A 22443-nucleotide genomic window follows, 5' to 3' on the forward strand; every position below is an offset into this window, starting at 1 on the left:
GTGCAGTTTGGCACCTGTGGAGACTTGGGGTGATTGCTGTTCATTGCCCTCTTCAGCAGATACTGCAGTGCTTGCCCAATCTGTGCCTCTCTGTAATTGTTTGGGGATATAAGAACAGACATTTGGAGCAAAAATTGGTTAGGACCTCAGCCCTGGAAAGGAACAATAGAAAAGGCTGCTGTAGGTCTGAAAAGGAATGCTAAAGCCTCTCATCTGCCTGTACTCTGCAGGACCAGGTTGGCTTCTGAGAGAGTGCCTGCCCTCAGAGAGCATCTCAGGTGTCAATCAGGAAATTGGATGAGGTGCTCAGTGGTGATGCTTGTTCCCTCTGTGCTGATCAAGGAGCAATCACAGCTGAGCAGTTTGAGCAGTTAAACAGCTTTTGGAGTGCTGAGCTGAGCGAGGTGAATCCTTAATCCCACCCTCACCAACTGCGAGAGCAGAACGTGCTCTGCCCATCCAGCTCCTGAAAAGCAGGGAAGTAACACATTGCAGTGCATCTTCTAGAATCATTCATTGGGCTACAATCCTGAAGGCAGCACACTCCTGGTTTTCTATTAGCTTTGCTTGAAAGTGATTTCCTCGTTTTATTCTGATGGGAAGTAGAGGGTGACTTGTCCTTTGTTTGGACGCTACCTGTGGCTGTCGTTCCGTACGTTCTGTATGGGAGCTGCCGAGATGAGGCAAAGCTGCATGTGAACCTGGGAGTGGAAGTTTTGGAGAACAGTGAATACACACACTCACACCCCAAATAAAGACGCTTGCCAGGAGATCCTATATGCCCTCGGACTCTTGATGTTATCAACTCACGGTGGTTAAATCTGGTCTGGGTAAAGGTGTCTCTGCTCACTGCCGGGGGTTGGACGAGATGACCTTTAAAGGTCCCTTCTAACCCACTGCATTCTAAGAGTCTAAACCGGGATTTCTGCCCTTCCGCTCACTCTAGTTCTGGAGGTGTTTAACGGCAGCTTCGCGAAGGGTTGTACACGGCAGGACGGACGGTTCGGCCCCAGCAGCCCTGGGCAGGGACGCCGAGGCACGCTCGGCACCGTGCGAGCCCAGGCTCCGGGCAGGCAGGCGGGCCGCTTGCGGGCCGGAACAGAGGTTGCGGGCGCGGTTTCCCGGGGTGCGGCCGGTCCCTTCCTGCCGGCCCGGCCCGACACGCAGCGGCTCCGCCCGCCGCCCCGCTGGCGTTGGCGGGAGAGGGGCGGGGCGGGGCGGGCGCCGGGAGCGGCCCCGGCAGCGGCGGCGGCGCGGCTGGGTCTGGCGGGGCGGCGGAGCTGCGGGCAGCGGTGCGCTGGTAGGGGAGCGTTAGTGCGTGCCGCGGGCTGCTGCCGAGGGGGCTCGGGGCGGGGGGTCTGTCACTCGCAGTTTGAGAGGGTTCCGGGGGCGCCCAGGGGTCTGTCAGCGGCGGGACGTGGCGAGACCTGCCGTGTGCCCGTGGGGCCGCGCTGTGTGCGGTAGGGTGCAGCGGGACCGGCACTCGCTGTAGGGCTGGGGGGCGCCCTCCGTAGTTCCGGCTGGGGGCACCTGAGGAGCTTCTCTCTCGTCATGCCCCTGCGGAGTCCCACCCCGGCACCTTTCTCCGGGCGGGGTGGCCGTGGAACAGGCGCGGGGCCAGGCTTCCTAGGAGTCAGGGAAGGCTGGCAGGTGCTGGCAGGTGCTGGCCGGCACGGCTCTGGCCAAGGGGACAGTGTCAGCTGTGGAGCGGCACGGTGCGCTGCTTCCCCTTCGAGGGGACTCAGGGAGAGGCTGGCGCTTGGCATCGATGCTCGGGGGGTGGTGACACTGGCAGCAATGGGGGCAGGCTGAAGGGAGGCAGCAGCAGATGTTTTGCGAGGACACCCCCAGATCTTGGAGCTTGGGGGACATCTTTCCACCTAGGGGATGCAGCCAAGGCCTTGAGAGACAGGAGAAGAGCAAAGAGGTGGCCCTGACTGCCGAGAGGGAAGGTGTGACCTAGCTGCTGCACGTTGTCTCTAACCTGTTTTTTGTGCCCACCAGAGTCCTGGCTGCATTGATTAGTGGTTGTGTAATTAAAGTCTGCAGGAATTCTGAGAGCTGTGATGCTTCTCGGTAGTCCTCGCTTGCTGTGGAGGGAGGTGCATGACACTGCAGGTGACCTTCCCTCCTCTGTCCCAGCCCTGTGCTGTTGCAGCACCAGGTCCTCCAGCCTGGGGCTGGTAAAGCCTGGTGTGGTCAGAAGCAAGTACTGGTGGAGGTTCCAGCTGCAGGACTCCGGGGCCTGTGAACTACAGCCACTCTGATGGCTTCTGAAACTCACCTGGCAAATGTCTGTTGGCCATTTCCTGAGGAAATTCCCTGTATATACAGCATTTTTAGAAGTCATGACTTAGAGGTTTCTTGGTCTATGATCTGGATTGTTAATTGTTTTAAGGCACAAACATCAGTTGTCGAAGCGAGGCTTTGGTACTGCTCTTTAAACCTGCTAAAGGAGGTTGTATCCTGAAGTCTCAAAAGGCTCTGTTGTTAAGGCCTGAGAAATACATGCAATGCAACTCAAATGCCAGGCCAGAATGACCACTGTCATTTATTGTCCCTGGGCAGGCTCCAAATCTTCTGATACTCTGCCCCAAGCCAACTCTTGCTGCTTTGCTCACCGCAGCAGAGACTTAGTCGCACGCTAGGACTCTCAGTGCCTCGGGGTTATGGTGTACCCAGAAGGATTCAAGAAGATCTTGCCAGCACTTTCTCTCTCCTTGTATTCTGTAGCAGCACTGCCGAGGTAATCCTGCTGCACTGTTTCCAGTTGTGGTGATGTTAGAACTACCTTGAGCCATCTGGGACTTTGTTGGTGAACAGGAGCATCTTTTCATTGATTGCAGGACGCAGGTACCAGATCTTCTGCATGCTTCGCTCTGCTTCAGAAAGTGTTATCAGCCTGCCTGTGGCAGTAGGGGGTGCAAGACTCAGGGTTTGGTTTGCTTGTATACAGAGGTCTGGATCTGGATGCTGTTGGACCAGTGTGTGGCACTGGCTGAACTGGAATCCCTTTTATACATCCATGCAGGCACTGCAGGAGTACCTGAAGCTGCCTGCGTTGTAGATGTAGACAGGACTGCGAGAGCCTGCAGTAACCTTTTGGGGTAGCTCAAGGGCTTAGACTGTTTAGATGGAGCAGATGCTGACTGTGGTGAGAAGAGCCATGCTGGGGAGAGTTGCAGTCTTCTCTGGAGGTGAGCAAGCTGGGTTGCAAGTATTAGCACTCAGTTTCTAAGCAGATGCTCCCAGTCTGGAGATTGGGACAGAGGTGAGGCTTGCAAGCTGGGTGTGAAGTTGCCTTGGAGATTGAGCGAGACTTTAAAGCACAGACTGAAGAGAGATCCTGATCTCTTCCAGTAATCACACACAGATTAACCCTCATCTTGTAAACAGGCTTTCATCAGTATCTCACTGCTGTGTATCTTCTGTCGTTAACATGTTTCTGTCTACAAGAGATTCCTGCAGGGAAATACACCAGGAAGGTTAATTGCAAACTGTGGCAATTAACCACAGGATGGGGAAAAGATTCTCTTTGCCCTCTGACTGAGGCATGCAGAGTCATTGGAGTACTTTACAGCCTGGCAGGGAAATTATCCGAAGTGACAGGACTTCTTCCTTTCCCCTAAGGCTGTAGCTTAGGTGCTGTCCATGTGTCAAGGCAATTCCCTGCAGACAACTGGCAGAGTGCAAAGTTTAGTAGTAGTTTCCTGCAGATGAGTCAGCAGAAGAGAAAAAGCTTGCTGATGTGGAGTGGAATGCTCCTGTGGGCAAAGCAGCACACGACCAATGCCTTCCAAGATCAGAGGGACAGTAGGGGAGCCCGGGAGCAGGCAGTGCCACTGAGTAGCCTGGGAGCTCTGCATGTTTGAGGGGCCTTACCAGTCCAGTGTACCTGCTGGTCTTGTGCTGGCTCAGATCCCAGGTGGGAACTGCAGCAGCCTTGGGGTGGAGCATTTACTGGGTTGTTGCAGTCTGCTCATGTTTTGCACAGGCTTTAAGTAGCAGGATTTGTTTTGTCTTGACATGTAAATCTGCAAGTGAAAAGCAGTAGAAGTGACAGAAACAGTCCTGGTACTGCCTGTAGATTTGCAGATAATGCTTTTCAATAAATTCCTTGGGGACATCAAAACACAAAGAATGGGAACAGGTCAGGACCTGATGCCATCAGTGTGCTTAGGATGCAGAAATATCCGATCCAATTCTCCCATGTAGTGTGAGGTGCCAGTTCTCTGACACCACCACGGCTAAACAAAACATCTCTGCTGTCCACGAACAGTGAGATCAGGCTTTGGCTAAGCAAGATTCACTGTGCCTGTTCTGACCTGCTCCATCTGCCAGAGGTGTTAAGTTTGGTTAAATTGCAGCTCAGATCACGGTGTAGCTAACTCATGCTAAGGGAGAAGTTCCTTCCCCACCTGTTTTTTTTTCTCTTGCGGTAATCAGCGCCTCTCAGAAGGTGCTATGTTGGGCATTGGGTTTCAGTGATTCCCTGATGGGAAGAGCAACTCTTCTCCAATCTGGCTGTCAGTTACTCCTTGGAGAGCCTGTACAGTTCTTGAGGTGATCTAGCTGGCAGGCCGTGCAAGGTGCTTCTTTGGTACAGGGCATGCACCAGAGAAAGATATTTCAGGAGCAAAGCCCCAGGTGTCTTGTGCAGTGGCACAGAGATGGTAATTTGCCCATGACTTGCCCAAGTAGAAGCACTTCTAACTTTGTTCCTTCCAAGCAGTTTCTCCTATTCAGCACAGACTCTGTAACACAGAAGGGTGACAGCTTCTACAAAATAGCACAGTGCTAATGTTTTATAGCAGGGCTTTTTATTTGGTTATGCCTGTTTTTTTATCTGGGAGTTTTTCAGAAGGAGCTTTGAGAGCTATCTTCCCCTTTTCCATCTGCTGCAGATACTCAATGTGAGAACAGACAGTGTTCTACACGTTTGGGGAAGCAAAGCTGTGTGCTCAAGTGTTAAACCCAGCTACAGATGCTGGATCCCATTGTTACTAAGTAATTGTTTGGGATGCTATTTCAGTCATTTGGGTCAAAATGAAGCATTCTAAGATTAGTGCCTTTATCACAGCAGATCATGGCTTGTTTTCAGAAACAGCATGTTCCCAGTGTTTAATGATGTATTTGGTGCTGAGAGGACTTCTCAGGAGCACACCAGCCACGGGACAGCGGTTTCAAAGCTCTGAAGAGTGGCAAATTTGTTGTATGATTTCTGCATTCGTTTAAGGGGCAGCTGGTGCTGTCTGACTGCTGCTGCTTACTTAATGCAAAGCATTCACTTAAGCCTTTGTTTGCCATCATTTGACTACACCCTGAGAAGTAGAAATGTGAGTTAGGGTGGAGGCAAGGAGATGGTTCGGCGTGGGGGGACTTGGAAGAAGCTGTCAGAGATTTGTCCTGGGCTTGGACAGTGCCCCTGTACCACAGTGTGCAAAGCAGAATGTTGCCTTGTGCTGTTCTCTGTAACCTGCAGTTCTCTCTCTGACCCTGAGCTCTGCACCCAGCATCGACATGCTGGCAGTCACTCTGCAGAGTCTGCACTTGTGTGCAGAGGAGTCTGGTTGCTCTGATGGGCTGAGCTAATGTGGGAAGAGCTTCACCTGCCTGCACGGAAGCTGCTGTGTCCATACTTCAGCAGCAAACCCTCTGCCAGTGCTGTGTAATGTTTTGCTGGGCAGTGGTTCAGAATGATGCACTCAGCCTTTTAATTCTTTCCAAAAGGGAGGAAAGCAAGTATCAGAGACCAACAGGTGCTGTGAAGCACAATGAAGTTGTTCTGACCAAATAACAAGGAGATCTACTGTTGTTTCTCCCCATGGTTCACCTTGCAAAGCTGGTGAACTGTTTGTACCATACCCTGTGTGGCACAGAGGCACTCTGGAAGCTGCTGCATTTATAGCGCAGGTCTCGCTTGAGAGTTAAATGTGTGAAGACTTGAAGCTCAGAGTTGCAAGCTCTTTTTGCCTGAAATTACTTTTTTCACACTCACATATCCTTGTTTGTTGTTAGGAAACAGTAAATTAATTACTGGAACAGAAGGAAACTCAGCAAATGTGACTCACAGGCATTAACAAGGGAGAGAGTGCTGGCTGGCTCATGCAGGTCTGAAATGTCCTTGTGGCTGCTCGTCATTATCAGTTTTGTCTTCTCCCCAATAGTTGTTTTTGGCTTCTCACTCAGCTAAGATTCTCTTTTCCTCTTCTTAGTGCAGTGTTAGGTGTTCCAGAGCAGCCTGGGATATTTATATGCACATAGCCCAAAACCAGCTCAGCTGTGTTTGACTCTTAACTCTCTTCATAAGGTATCATCTTGTTGATGCTAGGTGGGGAGAGCAGTAAGTTCATATGTTATTAAACTACATTTAACTCCTTACTTTGGAACATTCCTTAACCTGGAGTCATTTGTGCTTGAGTAAGTCTGATCACTAAATCTGCTTCATAACATCTCTTTCACAAAGCTCACTCTTCTCACTTGCTGACCAGCAGGGCTTTGCCCAATGGCCCTACTTGAGGACTGTCTCAGCTCATACCAAGCAGGAGTACTCAGGAGATCCCCTCTGCCAAGGGCAGGGGGTGACATTCAGAAGGATATCTGGCCTTTGTTATACCTCCTGCATGCCCCACCTAACGTGTTGCAGCACACCCACTGCATGTGGGTGGGGATACGTTTTGAATTCCATAGGGCTTGTAATATTAGGGTGTTGAGGCGCTCACGTAAGCATCATTCCTGGGTGCAGGGGTCATGCTGCTCCCAGGAATGGCAGGTCAGAAGTGCCATTTGCTACATTGGAGAGCACACTGTAGGTGAGTAAGAGATAATGCTGCTCCTTAGTTAAATATTTTGCAAATTCAGCACCAGTTTCCAACTCCTGCAGCAACTGAAAAGGGAATGTTTGCTGCCATGCCTTTCTATAATTCCCTAGCCTTGCTTCAGTTATGTGAGATGCTGCTTCCTAATGCTCCAGGGCGTTTTTTGGGAAGGCACAATGACTCCAGCTCAAAAGCACAGATAGCTGTCATGATTTCTGTCCCAAACCGGCTGGCTGTTCATCACAGAAGCAGTTCAGCTGAACAACCATTAATTGCAAGCTGTTATACATAAAGTGCCAGAAGTGTGCCCTAATATGATGTCAGCAGCTGCTTCACCATCAGCTGAGTCACCACTGCAGTGGGGACAGTGAACATGTGGGGAGCATGGTGGCAGCCATCCGAAGGTGTCCCCACTGAGGAGCTGCACATTGGTCTTACACAAACAACAAACTAAACAGTGAGCCCATTATTTAAAGTTATGGCCATGAATCACAGCCCTTCCTTCACTCCTACCCTCTGCTGAAACCTGCTCCTTCCTCTCTTCAGGATGGTACAGGGATGCAGCACACTCACCAGCTGTCTTGGTGGGGAGAGGCACAGAAGAGTAGTGTTTGCATTCATCAGAATGAGAGCTGGGGGGAGGGCTGAATGTAGTCTGGGCATGCCCTCATCCCTAGTTTGCTTTCTAGATGCTAAAATAGCATGATCATTCTTGTGGTAATGATTTATAACTTGCATTGCAACTCCTGTGTGAGTTTCTCTCCAGCCAGCTGATTGCTGCACGCTTCTCTCTGCAGAACAGCCCCGAGTTGCAGTGAGTGATTCAGTATTCCCACCAGGCACTGTTTGTCAAGCCGTGGCAGCTGATGCCAAATACAACTGGCTAAGCCCCTTGTTAGGTGGCTGCGTCTTTGCACTGACCTTCTGTGCACTGTGCTGCTGTTGCCTGACTCTGCCTTGGAAGAGCTGAGAAATCTCTCCCCCTTTTTTAATCTATTTTTGCCCCTCCTCTCCTTCATTTTGTTGCAGTTCTTACTGGACGTGCTTGGCAAGATGGAACCACCAACGTCCTCCAGGCTGAATTCCCGAAAGAGAAGAAAAGATGGATCTGGCCCCAATGGGGCAACAGAGCTGGATGGGATCCCTCCCAAAATGTCCCGGCGCTCACTCGTAAGTAAGCTTTAGGTGCTTGTGAGAGTAGGACCTCCAGACCTAATAGCAGAAAGAGAAATGTGATGGTTTTAATGTGGACACAGAAAGCAAGTGGTGGGTGGGAGCAAGCAAATGACAGTAGCTATCATTCTTGTAAAGCCAGTTCAGAGTCTCCCTTTGTTCAATACTAGTAACGTACTTACAACATGGGCTTAAATTAGGTCTGAGGCAAGCATGCTAAGCTGCTTTTGTGGTGTGTATGGCTTGTTTGTAGCCACTTAAGCTGAACCCAAACATGAAGTTCCAGCATGCATGGACAGATTCGTGCAGAAGTAAAGCATTCATTTCTAACAGGTGGGTTTACTTAAGTGACCCAGCAGGAGGGAGAAGTAATCCAAACAAGCACATAACAGCTCAGGCACCTTGCAGTCTTGTTCATGTCAGGGGAACTGCAGGAGGGTCTGAAGTCTGTAAGCATCTGCAGAAGCACTCTATTGATCCGTTGAATCCGTGCTCTGAAACACTGGGAGGATGATGGTTAGTTTGATTCCCTCTGTCTGGCAGGAGATTGCATTTATGTTGCTGATACTTTGGGAGTGTTAAGAAGAAAAGTTTTTTCCTGCTTTTAGATCAGCACTGGGATCGCTTCAAGAAGCTAAAAGCAGCAGAGCAGCAGTGTCTAACTGGCCCTGTGCCAGTTAATGCTAGTATAAAGAGCTGACTTTAAGTTGTCCTTGCTGAGACACTGCAATGATGGACTTTTTCACAGCTCTTCTCTGCCTCTTCCTGGAGCTCTCCTGCACATCACGTGTGCTCTAGTTGCTCTTCCCTTATCTCTGTCAAAAGCCAGTCACTATCCCTGCCACGTCACACTGGGGTCATAGTCCTTGGCAGAATATGGTGATGTGTTGCAGCATTTCACTTTGATAACAATGTTCTGCTCTCCAGGAGCACTTCAGTCCCAGAGCAGTTGGCAGGTAGTAACACAGTGAGAGCAGCATCAGCAGTGAAAACTTGGGAGGCAAGCAGTGGGAATGGAGACTCAAGCTGTTGTGTGACTTATCCCACAGAGCCTTTATACCTTGTCTGTTGCCAAAAAACACACTGGCCCTCTTCAAGAGCCCATGTGTTTCAGTAAGGAAAGAGGAGTGGTCAGGTTATTCCATGGGAATCACTTGCTTTGTCCTGCTAGAAATAAGGCACCTGTCTGAGAGCAGCACAAGAGAAGTGCTATCTAGCTGCTTTCTAACCCTCCAGGCTACATCTTTTTTTCAGTCACAGAGCTAGCACAGACCTCACGATGAAAGGTTTCTTTTTCTGTTGTGGAAGTGTTATTTATTATATCAAAAGTAGCAGTGTTGCCCAGCTGTGACACTGCCTTGGAGTCTTTACTACTCCCAGTCAAACAACTGGCTGATAAAGTGCTCCTGAAGCAGCAGGGCTGAGCAGCAGAGGATGGTAGCCAAGGTGCTGATGTATTGTGCACGTCAGATCAAGTCCTGACTCTTGCAGACTCTGCAGAGGAAGGACAAGACTCTGGCAGGTGCTTTTGAGGATATTTCTCTGTGATCCTCTGATTTTTTAATGCTTTTGTTCCTAACTTCATATCAGATGTGTGCCAGCTAAGCTATAAACAATCTGGTTTTACTCACAAGTCTCTGATGGCAGCAAAGACCTGCTGGCCTTTCCTGACAGTAAGGATCCTGATAGAGGAGGTCGTGTGTGAAATGCCTCGGTGAGGTAAAGGAGATTGTCAGCAGCATCAGTTTGTTTGAGTGTAGTGGTCAGTGGTTGCTTTCCTGTGAATTTCACATAGAGCACTCTAGTGTGGAATGACATAAACAATAATAGAGGCCGTTTTTCTGGTTGCAGTGGTGCTAGGCACCATGGCAGGATGCTGCAGCGAACAGGGAAGCCAGAGAGGAAAGTGCTTATTAGCTTTCTGCAGCCTGAAGGTATTATTATAAAGAGCTCGTGGCTTAGGAAGGAAGCATCCACTGCTGCCCCACTCCTTCTGGCCAGAAGAAAATCAAACTGTGTGTTGTGGTAGGGGAAGGGCAGGCGTTTTGTTTCCCTTCAGAGGAGACCAGAGACCAAAAGCATACCTGGACTTCAGCAGTTGATTGTCACACTGCTGTGGTCAAGGTAGCAGATTGGAGGCAGGCAATTTACTACAGCACTTGGAGATAATCTGCCACAAATCAAGGTCAGTCTCTCACTATGTATGGCTCAGAAGTGGGTGATGATGCAGATACCCTTGAGAAATTGTTCTGCTGTTAGTGTTGCTCTTCTGCTCCTTCATACTGAAACTGAGGAGCTGTTACAATTTGTACAGCACAGCACGAGTGCTCAGACACAGCAAGGTGATGGTCTTGCGTGGGTGGACATAGCTGGAGCTGCAGCAGTGAGGTTTGATGATGCTTGGTTTGTGCTGCTGTGAACTGCTGTTTATCAAAAGCCTGGGTTTACCAGCTGCACTTCTCTTGAGTGCAGTATGGCTACCAGCATCTTGACTCAAGTTTTCCCTTTCTCCCTCTCTAAACTCAGTCTAACCACCTTGCAGGGCTGTTTTGAGGTTTAACACTAATTAGCCTTTTAGTACACGTGTTTGAATCATGCTGAGACACAGTGAGTCACTGCGTGCCTGGGACACTGCAGTGGCAGTGCTGCTGTTGGGTTCTGCTCTCACCCTTGCATCCTCACAGCTAACCTTCTCTGGCTGTGCAGGGACTGCGGGAACCGGCTCCGTTCTCCGACGAAGTGGAGATCGATTACAGCAAGCCATACATCAGAGTGACATATGAAGAAGCAATGAGAGGGACCCCTTGTAAGTGAAAAAACAGACTGGAAGGGGATTGTACAAATGGGGCAGGGTGGGGAGGCATGATTGTGATAGCTCCGAAACCAAACCAGCCTTGTGTGTCAGACCAGGTTTGCAGCCATTGACTTAGTTAATGCTTTGGTGATTAGATAACTGTTCCCATCAGAAACTGAGCCTGCCAGTACAAGTGAAATTGGAGCTCGTGTGTGTGAGCAGCTGTACTTTCACCAGTAAGGCCATTTGAGGCAAATAGATGTTTGTGGTTTAGCTTTTCCTCTGTTGCTGACAGCTATAGAGTAATATCAGAGCTGAATCTTTTTCTGTGCTTGAAGTTAAGCACTTTCAAAGTCATTTCTGAAACTCTAAATGGTAAAGTAAAACCAACATATGTATTTTTCCAGAATGTCCTGCTCTAGTCTGGATTTGACTTAAAGGCAGTGTCAATAAACACAGTAGGCCAGCCCCATGACAAAAATGTGTCCTTTTAGTTTCTAAGCCCGGCTAGAGGCTCTGCAGATCCAAAGGGGAAGCAGAGACAGGACAGGGTCATTCAAGATAGATGCCCTCTTGCCAGATAGAGTATGCAGGTAGTGCTGGTCCTCTTGCCCTCTGTTATGGCTACAGAGACAATATAAATGCTGTACTTCTACCTACCTGACTGCTGCTAAGAGACGAACCAGCTCAGGTTGAGATCTGACAGTGGTTTCCTGCCAGAGGTTCTGGAAATCCAGTGTATTTCTCAGTCTGTATTAACTTCCTATCTGAAAGTCTCCAGAGCCTGCACACAAGTCTGATTTCAGCAGTGATGGCTCTCCTGGCAGCTAAGACTAAAATGCCTTGCATACTTTCTTGTTGCAGTTTATGTTTACACACCGTAGCTGCTGCAGGTATGGAGGAAAAGAGAAGGATGTCCCAGCTGATTTCCAGAACATGACTGTACTTTAATAAGAGCCTGCTAGGGGCAGCTCTCTTCTGCAGCATTGATGTGCCTCTACTCACACCACTTCTCTGTCTACCTGAGTTCAGCCAGGAAGCATCAGACCATACCCCAAAGTGTCCATACCAAGAATGTGTAGCTTTCAGTTACCAGCAGCAACCGGTAACTGACCTGTGTGGTTCCAGGAGATCAGGAATTAGGGAACCTCCTACTGTTACGTGGCAGTGCTGGACTATTTCACTTTACCTCAGAGATCTAGGCTATACTTTCTCCAGGCCAAGATGGCCTGATGAATGTTTTGTTCTTACTTAGTTATCTTAGGTATAGCTGATAGTGCCATCAGTTCAGCAGAATTGTATCAACTTTTCTTTTAGCAGTCCAACTGGATGTTTGGATAGAGCCATACACTTCACTGGTCTGGAAGAGCTGATCATGCTGGTGGGGACGTGGAAGTCTGGTCCCTCATCTAGACTTATATCTTTGGCAGCAGGAAGCAGAGGAGGATGCTGAGAAGGTCTCAAGAAGCCATTTGGGCTGGGGGGGTAGAGAAATGGGGCACCTATGAAACATTTGGGCCAGTTCCTCTCTGGTAGCTTTCTAGCTGTGCAAAAGGTTAATGCTGCATTTGGATTTCTGTGGGAGGGAGATGTTCAGAACTGGAAGGAAGGATCTTCCTTCATCTTGTTTCAGTGGATGTGTCTTTGAACATGGTTGTATTTCAGCTCTGTGCTCAGCTGCATTTGATTCCCTGCAGGAAGGCAGAGCGCCAGCCGTTCCTCTTCACAAATCTTTCCAGGCTATGGCTCTGCATTCTGCCACTTTTCTGCAGCACCCTCATGAGTTTCGAAAGGTCCCCAAATGCAGACATGAGCAGCAGCTGCTTCTCCAGGAAGGCACCTTCACAAATGTCTCTCTGTCCCTTTGGCACAGTGGATCGCCCCGTCAGAGTGTACGCCGATGGAATATTTGACCTGTTTCATTCTGGCCACGCCCGGGCGCTGATGCAAGCCAAGAACCTCTTCCCAAACACATACCTCATTGTCGGAGGTAAGCGGTGACCTCGCCGACTTTGCTGCTAGCAGTGCGGTTTGCCTTCATCTATGGCTGTGCATACAGATGCCAGTGGCGTGGCCAGTGCCATCCAGAAGCCAATGGGATGAGATTTAACAAGGCCAAGGGCAGGGTTCTGCACTTCTGCCACAACAGCCCCAAGCAGCGCTACAGGCTGGGCACAGAGTGGCTGAGAGCAGCCAAGAAGAAAGGGACCTGGGGGTGCTGGTAGGTACTAGGCTGAAGATGAGGCAGCAGTGTGCCCAAGTGGGCAAGAGAGCCAATGGCATCCTGGCCTGCATCAGCAGCAGTGTGGCCAGTAGGACAAGGGAGGTTATTCTTCCCTTGTACTCAGCACTGGTCAAGCCACACCTTGAATGCTGTGTTCAGTTCTGGGCCCCTCAATTCAAGAGAGATGATGAGGTGCTGGAAGGTGTCCAGAGAAGGGTGACAAAGCTGGTGAGGGGCCTGGAGCACAGCCCTGTGAGGAGAGGCTGAGGGAGCTGGGGGTGTGCAGCCTGCAGCAGAGGAGGCTCAGGGCAGAGCTCATTGCTGTCTACAACTACCTGAAGGGAGGCTGTAGCCAGGTGGAGTCTGTTCTCTTTTTTCCAGGCAACCAGCAACAGAACAAGGGGACAGAGTCTCAAGTTGTGCCATAGGAGGTCTAGGCTGGATGTTAGGAGGAAGCTCTTCCCAGAGAGAGTGACTGGCATTGGAATGGACTGCCCAGGGAGGTGGTGGAATCACCATCCCTGGAGGTGTTCAAGCAAAGACTGAACACTTAGTGCTATGGTCTAGTTGATTGGCTAGGGCTAGGTTGGACTGGATGATCATGGAGGTCTCTTCCACACTGATTCTATGACTCTATAGCAGGGCTTTTGCTGTTCTGGCCTGGGCTCTTCTCATTGCAAACACTTGGCCCAAACGTCGTTGGAGTCTTTCTGCAGTGTGCTGGATGTGTGTGCAGAAAGATGTCCTGTACCAAACGGGTGCTTAAGGCAAAGATTTTTGATCATGCTGTTCTAATTTGACCTCTCCATTTAGTAACAGATAATGGTGCATGTACAAAAATAGATGTGGGACAGTCAAGTGTCTGCCTGTTGAATGAGACAGTTGAAGAATGAGTAACAGCCGTTCCATGACTGGTTGAGCTTTGTGCTACCTGTATTGCCCTCCAAGTCGCTTCCCTGATCCAGCTCTTTCCTGGGATTGCTTATGGCTGATCCCAAAGAGGTCCTGCTGGGAGCACAGACATCACAGTGCTTGTTTGAGCATGTGCCTGGCCACATGGAAGTCAGTCAGGCCTCATTTCTCCAAATAGAAGTTCCCAGTTTTGTCTGTTATGTTCAGAAAAGTCTTTAGCTGATGCCAGCAATATCCTGCTGACTGCTCAAGGAGGTCTAGCAGAGGTGTTTTGAGCCTGGCCTCCTTCAAGAATAAAAGGAGCTGGAGTTGTTTAGCCTGGAGAAGGGGAGGCTTAGGGGTGACCTCATTGCTGTCTATGACTGCCTGAAGGGAGGCTGTAGCCAGGTGGGGGTTGGTCTCTTCTCCCAGGCAACCAGCAACAGAACAAGGGGATGCAGTCTCAAGTTGTGCCAGGGGAGGTCTAGGCTGGATGTTAGGAGAAAGTTGTCGGCAGAGAGAGTGATTGGCATTGCAATGGGCTGCCCAGGGAGGTGGTGGAGTTGCCATCCCTGGAGATGTTCAAGAAAAGCCTGGCTGAGGCACTTAGTGCCATGGTCTAGTTGACTGGCTAGGAGTGGGTGACAGGTTGGACTGGATGGTCTTGGAGGTCTCTTCCAACCTGGTTGATTCTGTGAAAAAGGAGGAAAAAGAAACCTTTTCTTTTGGCTGCTGCAATGCTCTGTCCAGGCAGTGCCTCTGTGCCTTTACCTTCACCCACCTTAAAGACACATCAGGCTATTGATGTTGTCCATCAGGAGGTAACCTCTGGTCAGGCTGCATAACAGTGCTAAAGTATCATAGCTGAGAATACCTTGGACTAGCTTTTTCAACTACCCTCATCTTCTTCAAGTAACAAAATAAAACTGATGCTGTGATAGAGCAATCACAAAGTCTTTGTGGGCTTTGTTTCTTTACCACAGTTTCAGTCACTGCTGAGGGCATTGTTGTAGTGGTAACTTCTGTATTTTTCGTGTGCTGCAGCAGTGTCTAGAACAGGAAGGGAGGGATGAGAGCTGAAATAGTTGCTCCATCTTACAGTACTCTGAGCTTAGGAATCTTGCAGGAGGGAAACCATTCATGTGTACGTCAATGTACATCAAGCAGGTTAATGTAGCAATGTGTGTAACCTTGCTCCCTGCCTCTGAGAATCTGGTGAGGAAGCGAGGGCAATGAACTGCTCTCTTTGCACCAGGAACTGAGATGAGAGGCCACAGCCCAAGTGAACATTAGCTCCAAGCTGGGAGCAATCTCACTCGCTCTTTATCATCTGTTTGTCCAGAACATAAATACATCCAATACCAGTGAGCCTGGTAATGCCTTGTTTACTTTTGAGTCTGTTAACCAAATAAAACTCCTTTCTCAATGTCTTACATTGCAGATTACGAAGAGTTGTTCATTTACTTTCTCATAGAACATAATTAAGCTAACATGATTTGCTGTGAACTCACCCTTTGTTTTAATACAGCTCTCCAAGAACTAGGCTGTGGAGTGGCATTTTATGAAGTTGGAAGCTTAAGCAGTGGGTTGTTTTTTTTTTCTCCTAGGCTTCAGTTTCCAAGCCAAAGATTAAAAGAAATTTTTTACCTGTTTGGCCCCCAGATGTCATTTCCTACTTGCCATCTCTCTTCTGTATTGGCTGGGGGTTTTGATAAGCTTTGTGGGCTCTAGAAACCTTGAGGGCTTGCAGTGTAGGTCCCCAGCTTGGTCAGAAATCCCCCAAGCAGCCTGCCCAGAATTGATCAGGAGTTCAGTGCCCTGCACAACTCCCTCTTCCTCTTTGTGGCTGGAAGAGCTGGGTTTGAGAGCACCAGCACCAGCCACTGTAAGCATTGCCTGGTTTAGCAAAGATGTGTGCAAGGTCTTTTTACTGTGAAGCACTGAGTAAGGATCTCAGGCTCACTCATCTCTGCCTGTTTCTTCAGTCTGCAGTGATGAGCTAACCCATAACTTCAAGGGCTTCACGGTGATGAATGAAAACGAGCGGTATGATGCTGTGCAGCACTGTCGTTACGTGGATGAAGTGGTGAGAAACGCACCGTGGACACTCACCCCTGAGTTCCTGGCAGACCACAGGGTAATGTGTGACATCTCATCTGCCATGCCTTTTGATGAGCCTCTGTCTGTGCTTGCTGTGTACAGCAAGAATTCATCCGTGGGGTGACCTCTGCCTGAGCAGCTCCATTTCTGTTGAAACTCCTGGAGTATGGGATGAGTTTGGTTCATCCTGTTACTGAGTGGATTTCTTGGGAGACTGGAAGTATTTGCTGAGCTGGAAGGTAATGTTAAACAAAGGTAGAGACTGTGACATGGTGAAAAACCCTGAGAGGGTTCTCACTGTTCCAGGTGAAGTTGATGGTGCTTACAGATTGGTGTGAAATACAGTAGAAAGGGGATAAACACAGGTTGCAGGGGATTTCTGGAGAGCATCTGGTTCAGCTCCCTGCTTACAATGGGAGCAGATTAGATTTTCATCAGCTTCCCTGCAGCAGGAGACCAAGCAAGCTGTCTGGAAAGGCTTTTATCGGTTGGTAAGATGAAATGCAAGGGGTGTCTAACATTTGTTGAACTGTTCTAGGAGGGGAAAGAGTCCCCAGAGGAGCCTGTTTAGTTCAGCCTTGTTGCCATTAACAAGACCTGTCTCTGTGGAACTCAAAACAGCTGTGTCCTTAGTCCCAGCCTTTCCTCTCCGGAGTGTGCTTACAACTGATAACGCTATTGTCAGTGAGAACTTGGGACTGCTCTGTGTTGTTTTGCAAGAGGAGTGTCTTGCTGTGCTCTGTGACACCTCTGTGTGGAGGTGTTGAGCAAAAGTTCACCTTTAGACAGAAGGCAGGAGACCTGCACACTCAAGATAAAATGTTAACTCGTGTTGCTTGCTTCGTTTTCAGATCGACTTTGTTGCACACGATGACATCCCCTATTCTTCTGCTGGCAGCGATGATGTCTATAAGCATATAAAAGAAGCAGGTGAGTCTGGGTCAGATTTGCCAAGGCTTCCTCTCAGAGGTCTACTGTAGTTTATCCTGTGCTCCTTTATTGCAGAATAACACCTGGGGAAGTGGCAATGCCTCTCTGGGAGCAAGGTCTGCCTGGGAGGCTCTGAGGGCAGGATGAGGCTCAGCTTTTGGCCATGCTTTGTAAGGCTAGGACTGTCCCATATCTCAAGCCAAGCATTGCCCAGCTCCCAGTCTAGTTATTGTGACTGAATTAACAGCCACCTTCTGAAAAAAAAAGCCACTGTGGTTTGTCTTATAGATTCTTACAAATTAAGAATCTCTTGGACTTAGCAAAGCAGCTCCTCTGTCCGCTGTAAAGCTCAGTGGGCTGCAGCTCATTTGCATCTGTCCAAACCCAGCCACCAGAGCCACTAAACTGTATGACCCTCTGGCTTGTCCTTATCACCATACTACTCAATATGCAATGGATTATAGTCAGTAGTCTTTAAACCAGCTGCAGAGCAGAGCTTTTCATTAGAAGACATAATGGTTCTGCATGGTCATGATATGCTTTGCTCTTACTTAGGTCTTCCTTGCAATCCAGAAAGGAGGGCACTGGTGTCACACACTCAAAGACAAAGATGTGGTGGTGTGAGGACAGTTAGGAAATGAGCTCCTGACAGGAGAGGTTGTTTCCTAGTAGAGGCATGATAAGCTTTTTGCCACATCTTGCTACAGCTGTGCCGGGTCCTGTTCCCCAACTTTAGGCATGTTTGCACCAACTCAGAGAACAGAGGGGATCTCAACGTCGGACATCATCACCCGCATCGTGCGGGACTACGATGTCTATGCCAGGCGGAACCTGCAGCGAGGCTACACAGCGAAGGAGCTCAACGTCAGCTTCATTAATGTGAGTTGAAGTGTGTCTGACCACAGGCTGCCTGAGGCAGAATCTTCCAAGGTGTGAAGGTGTAGAGTCTTCTCTGCAGGTAGCACAGTCCTGACATAACACCAGTAAAAGGACAGTCTGCAGAGCTAAGGGCCTGCACCAAACTGGTGTCTTTGGCATAGAAAATTGATGACTTCTGCCTCTGGGACTTACTGAGTGGAACTGAGGTTTTGCTCATAATGCTGCATTGTCAGAAGTGCCTTGGTGATGTTTTACCTGTTGAAAGAGCTGGAGATAGCATGTGGTAAACTGTGTTTTTATGAACTGACTGAACTGTGGACTGTGCTTGGCAGCAACTGCTGTGCCACTGTCCTCTTCCCTTCTTCAGGTAGAGTCATTTGTTAGGATGAAATCTGATCCTGTTCTCACTGTACCGTTTCCTTCGGGGAGCTGCAGGAGCAGCAGTGCTTGGGTGGGAGAGGACATGCTGTGCTCCTATGCTGAGTAGCTTTATCCCACAAGCAGAATACGTGGCAAAAGGCACTTCTGATGCTGGGAGTGGTAAACATTGGGACTTTTCTCGCTGAGATCCCATGCCTCCTTTATAAAATACTTAATCAAATACAAAAATGAAATGAGAGAAGTAGCAGCTGCTTCATCTCTCTCTGGCATGTAGTTCTGCCTCTGTTTAAAAACACCCCGCAGAGAGACTTGTGCAGTGTGATAACACAGAGAGGCCTTCAGCAGGTCACTCAAATCTAATCTGTGTATTGTATAAATATTTCCCTCTTCCATGCACTCCTATTAGATAGTGCTTTCCTCTGGGTTTAGTCTGGCTCTGCATACTCTGCCAGTGCCTGTCACCAAGCATCTCACAGCCCCACTGTGTCTGCCATTTAGTCTAGAGAAGAAGTGTCACTGAAGTGAAGAAGTGTCACAAGAGTTTCAGGGTCTTAAGGAGCAGTTCAGTGTAATAATGTAGAGCAGAAGTGATCGCCATTCAGATCTAGTGAGCTGTGTTCTCAACCACCACTTACTTTACAGGAGAAGAAATACCACCTCCAGGAGCGTGTGGATAAGGTGAAAAAGAGAGTGAAGGATGTAGAGGAGAAGTCAAAGGAATTCGTTCAGAAAGTGGAGGAGAAGAGTATTGATCTCATTCAGAAGTGGGAGGAGAAGTCCCGGGAGTTCATTGGCAATTTCCTGGAGATGTTTGGCCCAGAAGGTGCATTGGTAAGCCACTCTGGGAAAAGGGGAAAGAGGATTTTGGAGAGCTCAGCAGTCACTGTAGGGCTTCTGGGGCCCGAGGTCTGCAGAGCAAAGGTTTACAGTTTGTTGTAGTGCTTGATGTGCCACCAGTGTCCAGACAAGTTCATAGATTCATAGAATGGTTTGAAGGGACCTTAAAGCTCATCTAGTTCAAATCCCCCAGGCACTAGCAGGGTCACGCTCCACTAGCCCAGGCTGCTCAAGGCCTCATCCAGCCTGGCCTTGAACACCTCCAGGGAGGAAGACATCCTTGGCCTCCATGGGCAACCTGTTCCAATGTCTCACCACTCTTGTCCCAGACTTGGGCAGCCTGTTTACAGGGAGCCCCCACCCTTGCCGACTGGATAACATCAGTTACAGCTGTAGCATGAAAAGTCCTTGTGTCCTACAGGCTGGCCTCTAAACTGCAGCTTGTGTCTCGCAGGCCACTGAGCAGCCGAGAGATTGCAGTCACTTTGTCACCAGCTTGGAATGAGTCTGAAGCTGTTTGGTTTTGCTAGGATCTCCTGTGCTGTGGGTCAACATCAAAGGCACTTTGTGTTAGAAGTGCTTGAAGATGAGCAGTCATTGCACTGTGTGTAGTTTGCAACACCTAGAGCAATGTCTGGGCTTTTTCTGCTCTGTGGTTGCCCAAAGCATTGAAGGGACATGGCTCACAATGCTGTTCAAGGCAGGATTGGATGTGGCACGTGGTGCCATAGTCTAGCCTTGAGCTCTGTGGTAAAGGGTTGGACTTGATGATCTATGAGGTCTCTTCCAACCTTGGTGATACTGTGAGAAGCTGTAAATAGTGCCAATTTCCATGGCTGTTTGAGCCATGCTAACTGTCTTCCTTCTGCTTCCATTGCTAGAAACACATGCTGAAGGAGGGCAAGGGCCGGATGCTGCAGGCCATCAGCCCAAAACAGAGTCCCAGCAGTAGCCCCACGCATGACCGCTCCCCGTCTCCCTCCTTCCGCTGGCCCTTTTCAACCAAGACTCCTCCTTCCTCACCTGCCAACCTCTCCAGGAATGAGTCTGCGGTCACCTATGACATCAGTGAGGATGAAGAGGATTAAGCTACCAGCTGGGATTTACTGCAAACCGCTAATAGCCAAATCCTAAGTCTGGATCCACTGGGGAACTCTAAATGAGCAGGGGAGCCATGGAACAGGGCTGATGGTGAGCACAGGGCCTTGGAGGCACCCACTGCTCCTAGCAAGGGCTGCTGCCTGGAAGCACATTCAAACCTCCTCTCCCTTCTCCTCCCTAAAACCTCCTTTTATTGTTTACATTCTAGTGGTTCCCAGGGGGAAGACAGCTTTTATATTTTAAGAGAATGCCTTTTTAAAGTGCAAAGAATAGCACTGAAGTCTGGCTTTCGTTTTGGTTTCTTTTCCCTCATCAAACCTCCAGGCAAGAGGGAGAGGGGGAAGACCCATCTGTCTCTCCTTTCAGCCTCTCTGTCTTATTTCCCCCCCCCATCTCCAGGTAGTATCTGTACCTCTGCCAAATGAAAGACCCCCTGGGTTCCGCCACCAGCGTGACCTCCAGTGCACGCAGTGAGCGATAGTGTAAAGAGGCTTCTAGGAAATAGAGACACCTGTGCTGCACCAGAGCTGATAGCAGTCTGTCCAGCTGACCCTCTAGTGCTGGTGCACCTCATAGCTGAGCTTCCCAGTGTGTCGCAGTGAGGACATGCTGGGTGGGAGGCTACCAGCTTAGCACGCAGGAGTTACGCCCTGGAAGAACTCACAGCACCACAGAGGCGGATGGGCAGCATTTGCGGCTCCAAAGTGTGTGGCAGCTGCAGGGGAAAGACCTTCCCAGCTAATTGTAACAAGAATGCTACATCTTGAGCTAAATTCAGTCCTCAGTTGCTGTTGGAGAGAAGAGAATGAATCTTTGTTTCAGGACGCTTGTCTGTGCATTTCCTTGGGCATGTGAGAGCCCAGGTAGGAAACCAATGTGTGTGCTCCTTTGAGAAGCTCCTTGTCCCAGTCTCTGGTCTGTTCCAGGTTTTGCTGTCTGTCCAAATGGCCCCTAAGCACTGTGCTCTGTGCGTGCTTGTGTTTCAGTGGCTGTGCTCTAAGGGCTGGAGCAGCCCTTTGCACTGGTGCCACGAAGTTGCTGCTGTAAGGACAGAGCGTGAATCGGTACAGCCAGTTTGCTGTCTGCGTTCATGCCTGCAGCTGGACAGACACAGGGCACGTTTTGCCCCAGCGAAGGGTCCTGGTCCCGTGTGGACAGTTACCTGCCCTGTGCAGTGTCACTGCCCACTTACAGTGCTCCTTGAGGCAGGCCAGAAAGCATCAGAGCACACTGCAGCTTTTTAAGATGTTAACCCTTTACCCTGCTCGTTTGAAACTGTGGTCCAAGTGGCGCCTGCTGGCCGTGTCTGTAACCAACACTTTGGAGCTTTGCAGCCTGCACGTTTCCACAGGCAGTTGCCCTCCCCATGCTGCCTGTGTCTGCACAGAGCAGGGCCAGGGTACTCGGTCCCATCACCGAGCTGTGAAGCTCCCTCTTGCTTTTCTGCTCGGGTTTGCCTATGATGCCTGTTGTCTCTGGGTGGAGCTGCTAGGCCGAGTTGCCTGCACCCTGCCGTACCCTGCAGTGCTGGGAGCAGAGGACAACTTGGCGCCTGCTCAGCAATACCGCAGGGTTGTGCGGCTCGGGGAGCAGTGGGTGCAAGGAAGCAAAGCATCAGGTGCTGCCACAGGTTCTGCACAGTGTGGTGCTTCCAGAGGATACAGGGGCCCTGTGGTAGGAGCAGGCTGCCGCTTCTTTCCAGCTTTTATCTTGCTAATCCTTTGTCACAATGCCCAAAGGGCTTGATAGAACTCTGTGCTTCTGTTGAGGCCAGAGGCGGTATGAGAAAGGGCATCTTGGAGATTCCTCATTTGCCACTTGGACATCTCATCAGGAACATGCAGAAGCTCTGGAATTGTGGCCTGGCTGCTAGGAATTTTGAGCTGTAAGGAATAATGGTCACTTGGTACAAGCTGATTGTTAATCCCCTGGTTTCTGAGTGGTAGAGCACTTAATTTCTGTCACCCGTGTTCCCTCCTCCCTCATTTTTCCCCACCCTCCTTTCCTCACCCTGACCTTGGTATGAATGTTGTGTTGCTTTCCCAAGACAGATCACAATGACCAGGCTCCTTTAGAGCCTTACTACTGTTTCAAACACAAGTTATGCAACAGTGTTCTGTAAATGTGGATAACAACGGCGGTTTGTTCTGCAGGGGCCTTAATGTATTTCTTGGTCTCTCTGCAAAGCCTGGGGTGCTTGGTAAGAAGTCAGCCATGGTGTTACATGTAGCTTGGAATAACAGAGCTGTATCTTGTAACCAGTAATCCTTGCTTTCTTCTTGCACTTAAATTAAATTGAACACTCAAATCCCAAA

The 22443-nt window shown here is 49.5% G+C and overlaps 1 protein-coding gene across 5 annotated transcripts; it reads left to right on the forward strand.

The window, feature by feature from the left end:
• The first annotated feature begins 1227 nt into the window (after positions 1 to 1227).
• On the forward strand, positions 1228 to 22443 carry PCYT1A (phosphate cytidylyltransferase 1A, choline). Of its 5 annotated transcripts, XM_064165098.1 has the most exons (10): positions 1417 to 1952; positions 2734 to 2853; positions 7848 to 7988; positions 10698 to 10797; positions 12659 to 12775; positions 15886 to 16037; positions 16852 to 16930; positions 17667 to 17809; positions 18833 to 19021; positions 19909 to 22443. In XM_064165098.1, the coding sequence occupies exons 3-10, from the start codon at positions 7872 to 7874 to the stop codon at positions 20113 to 20115; spliced, it is 1104 nt and encodes a 367-aa protein (XP_064021168.1). In that variant the 5' UTR covers positions 1417 to 1952; positions 2734 to 2853; positions 7848 to 7871; the 3' UTR covers positions 20116 to 22443. The 5 variants fall into 5 exon arrangements, with proteins under 5 accessions (XP_064021166.1, XP_064021169.1, XP_064021168.1 ...); XM_064165096.1 differs by lacking the exons at positions 1417 to 1952; positions 2734 to 2853 and adding an exon at positions 1228 to 1300; XM_064165099.1 differs by lacking the exons at positions 1417 to 1952; positions 2734 to 2853 and adding an exon at positions 1244 to 1292.

Source organism: Pogoniulus pusillus, chromosome 26, assembly GCF_015220805.1.
Source record: "Pogoniulus pusillus isolate bPogPus1 chromosome 26, bPogPus1.pri, whole genome shotgun sequence".
Classification (NCBI taxonomy): Eukaryota; Metazoa; Chordata; class Aves; order Piciformes; family Lybiidae; genus Pogoniulus; species Pogoniulus pusillus.

What these genes read in the sequence shown, in the direction of transcription:
- PCYT1A (XM_064165096.1), top strand. Translation starts at nt 7,872, where the DNA reads ATGGAACCACCAACGTCCTCCAGGCTGAATTCCCGAAAGAGAAGAAAA. An exon ending in AAATGTCCCGGCGCTCACTC is followed by an intron (nt 7,989 to 10,697) that starts GTAAGTAAGCTT and finishes CTGGCTGTGCAG; the next exon opens with GGACTGCGGGAACCGGCTCC. An exon ending in CACATACCTCATTGTCGGAG is followed by an intron (nt 12,776 to 15,885) that starts GTAAGCGGTGAC and finishes CTGTTTCTTCAG; the next exon opens with TCTGCAGTGATGAGCTAACC.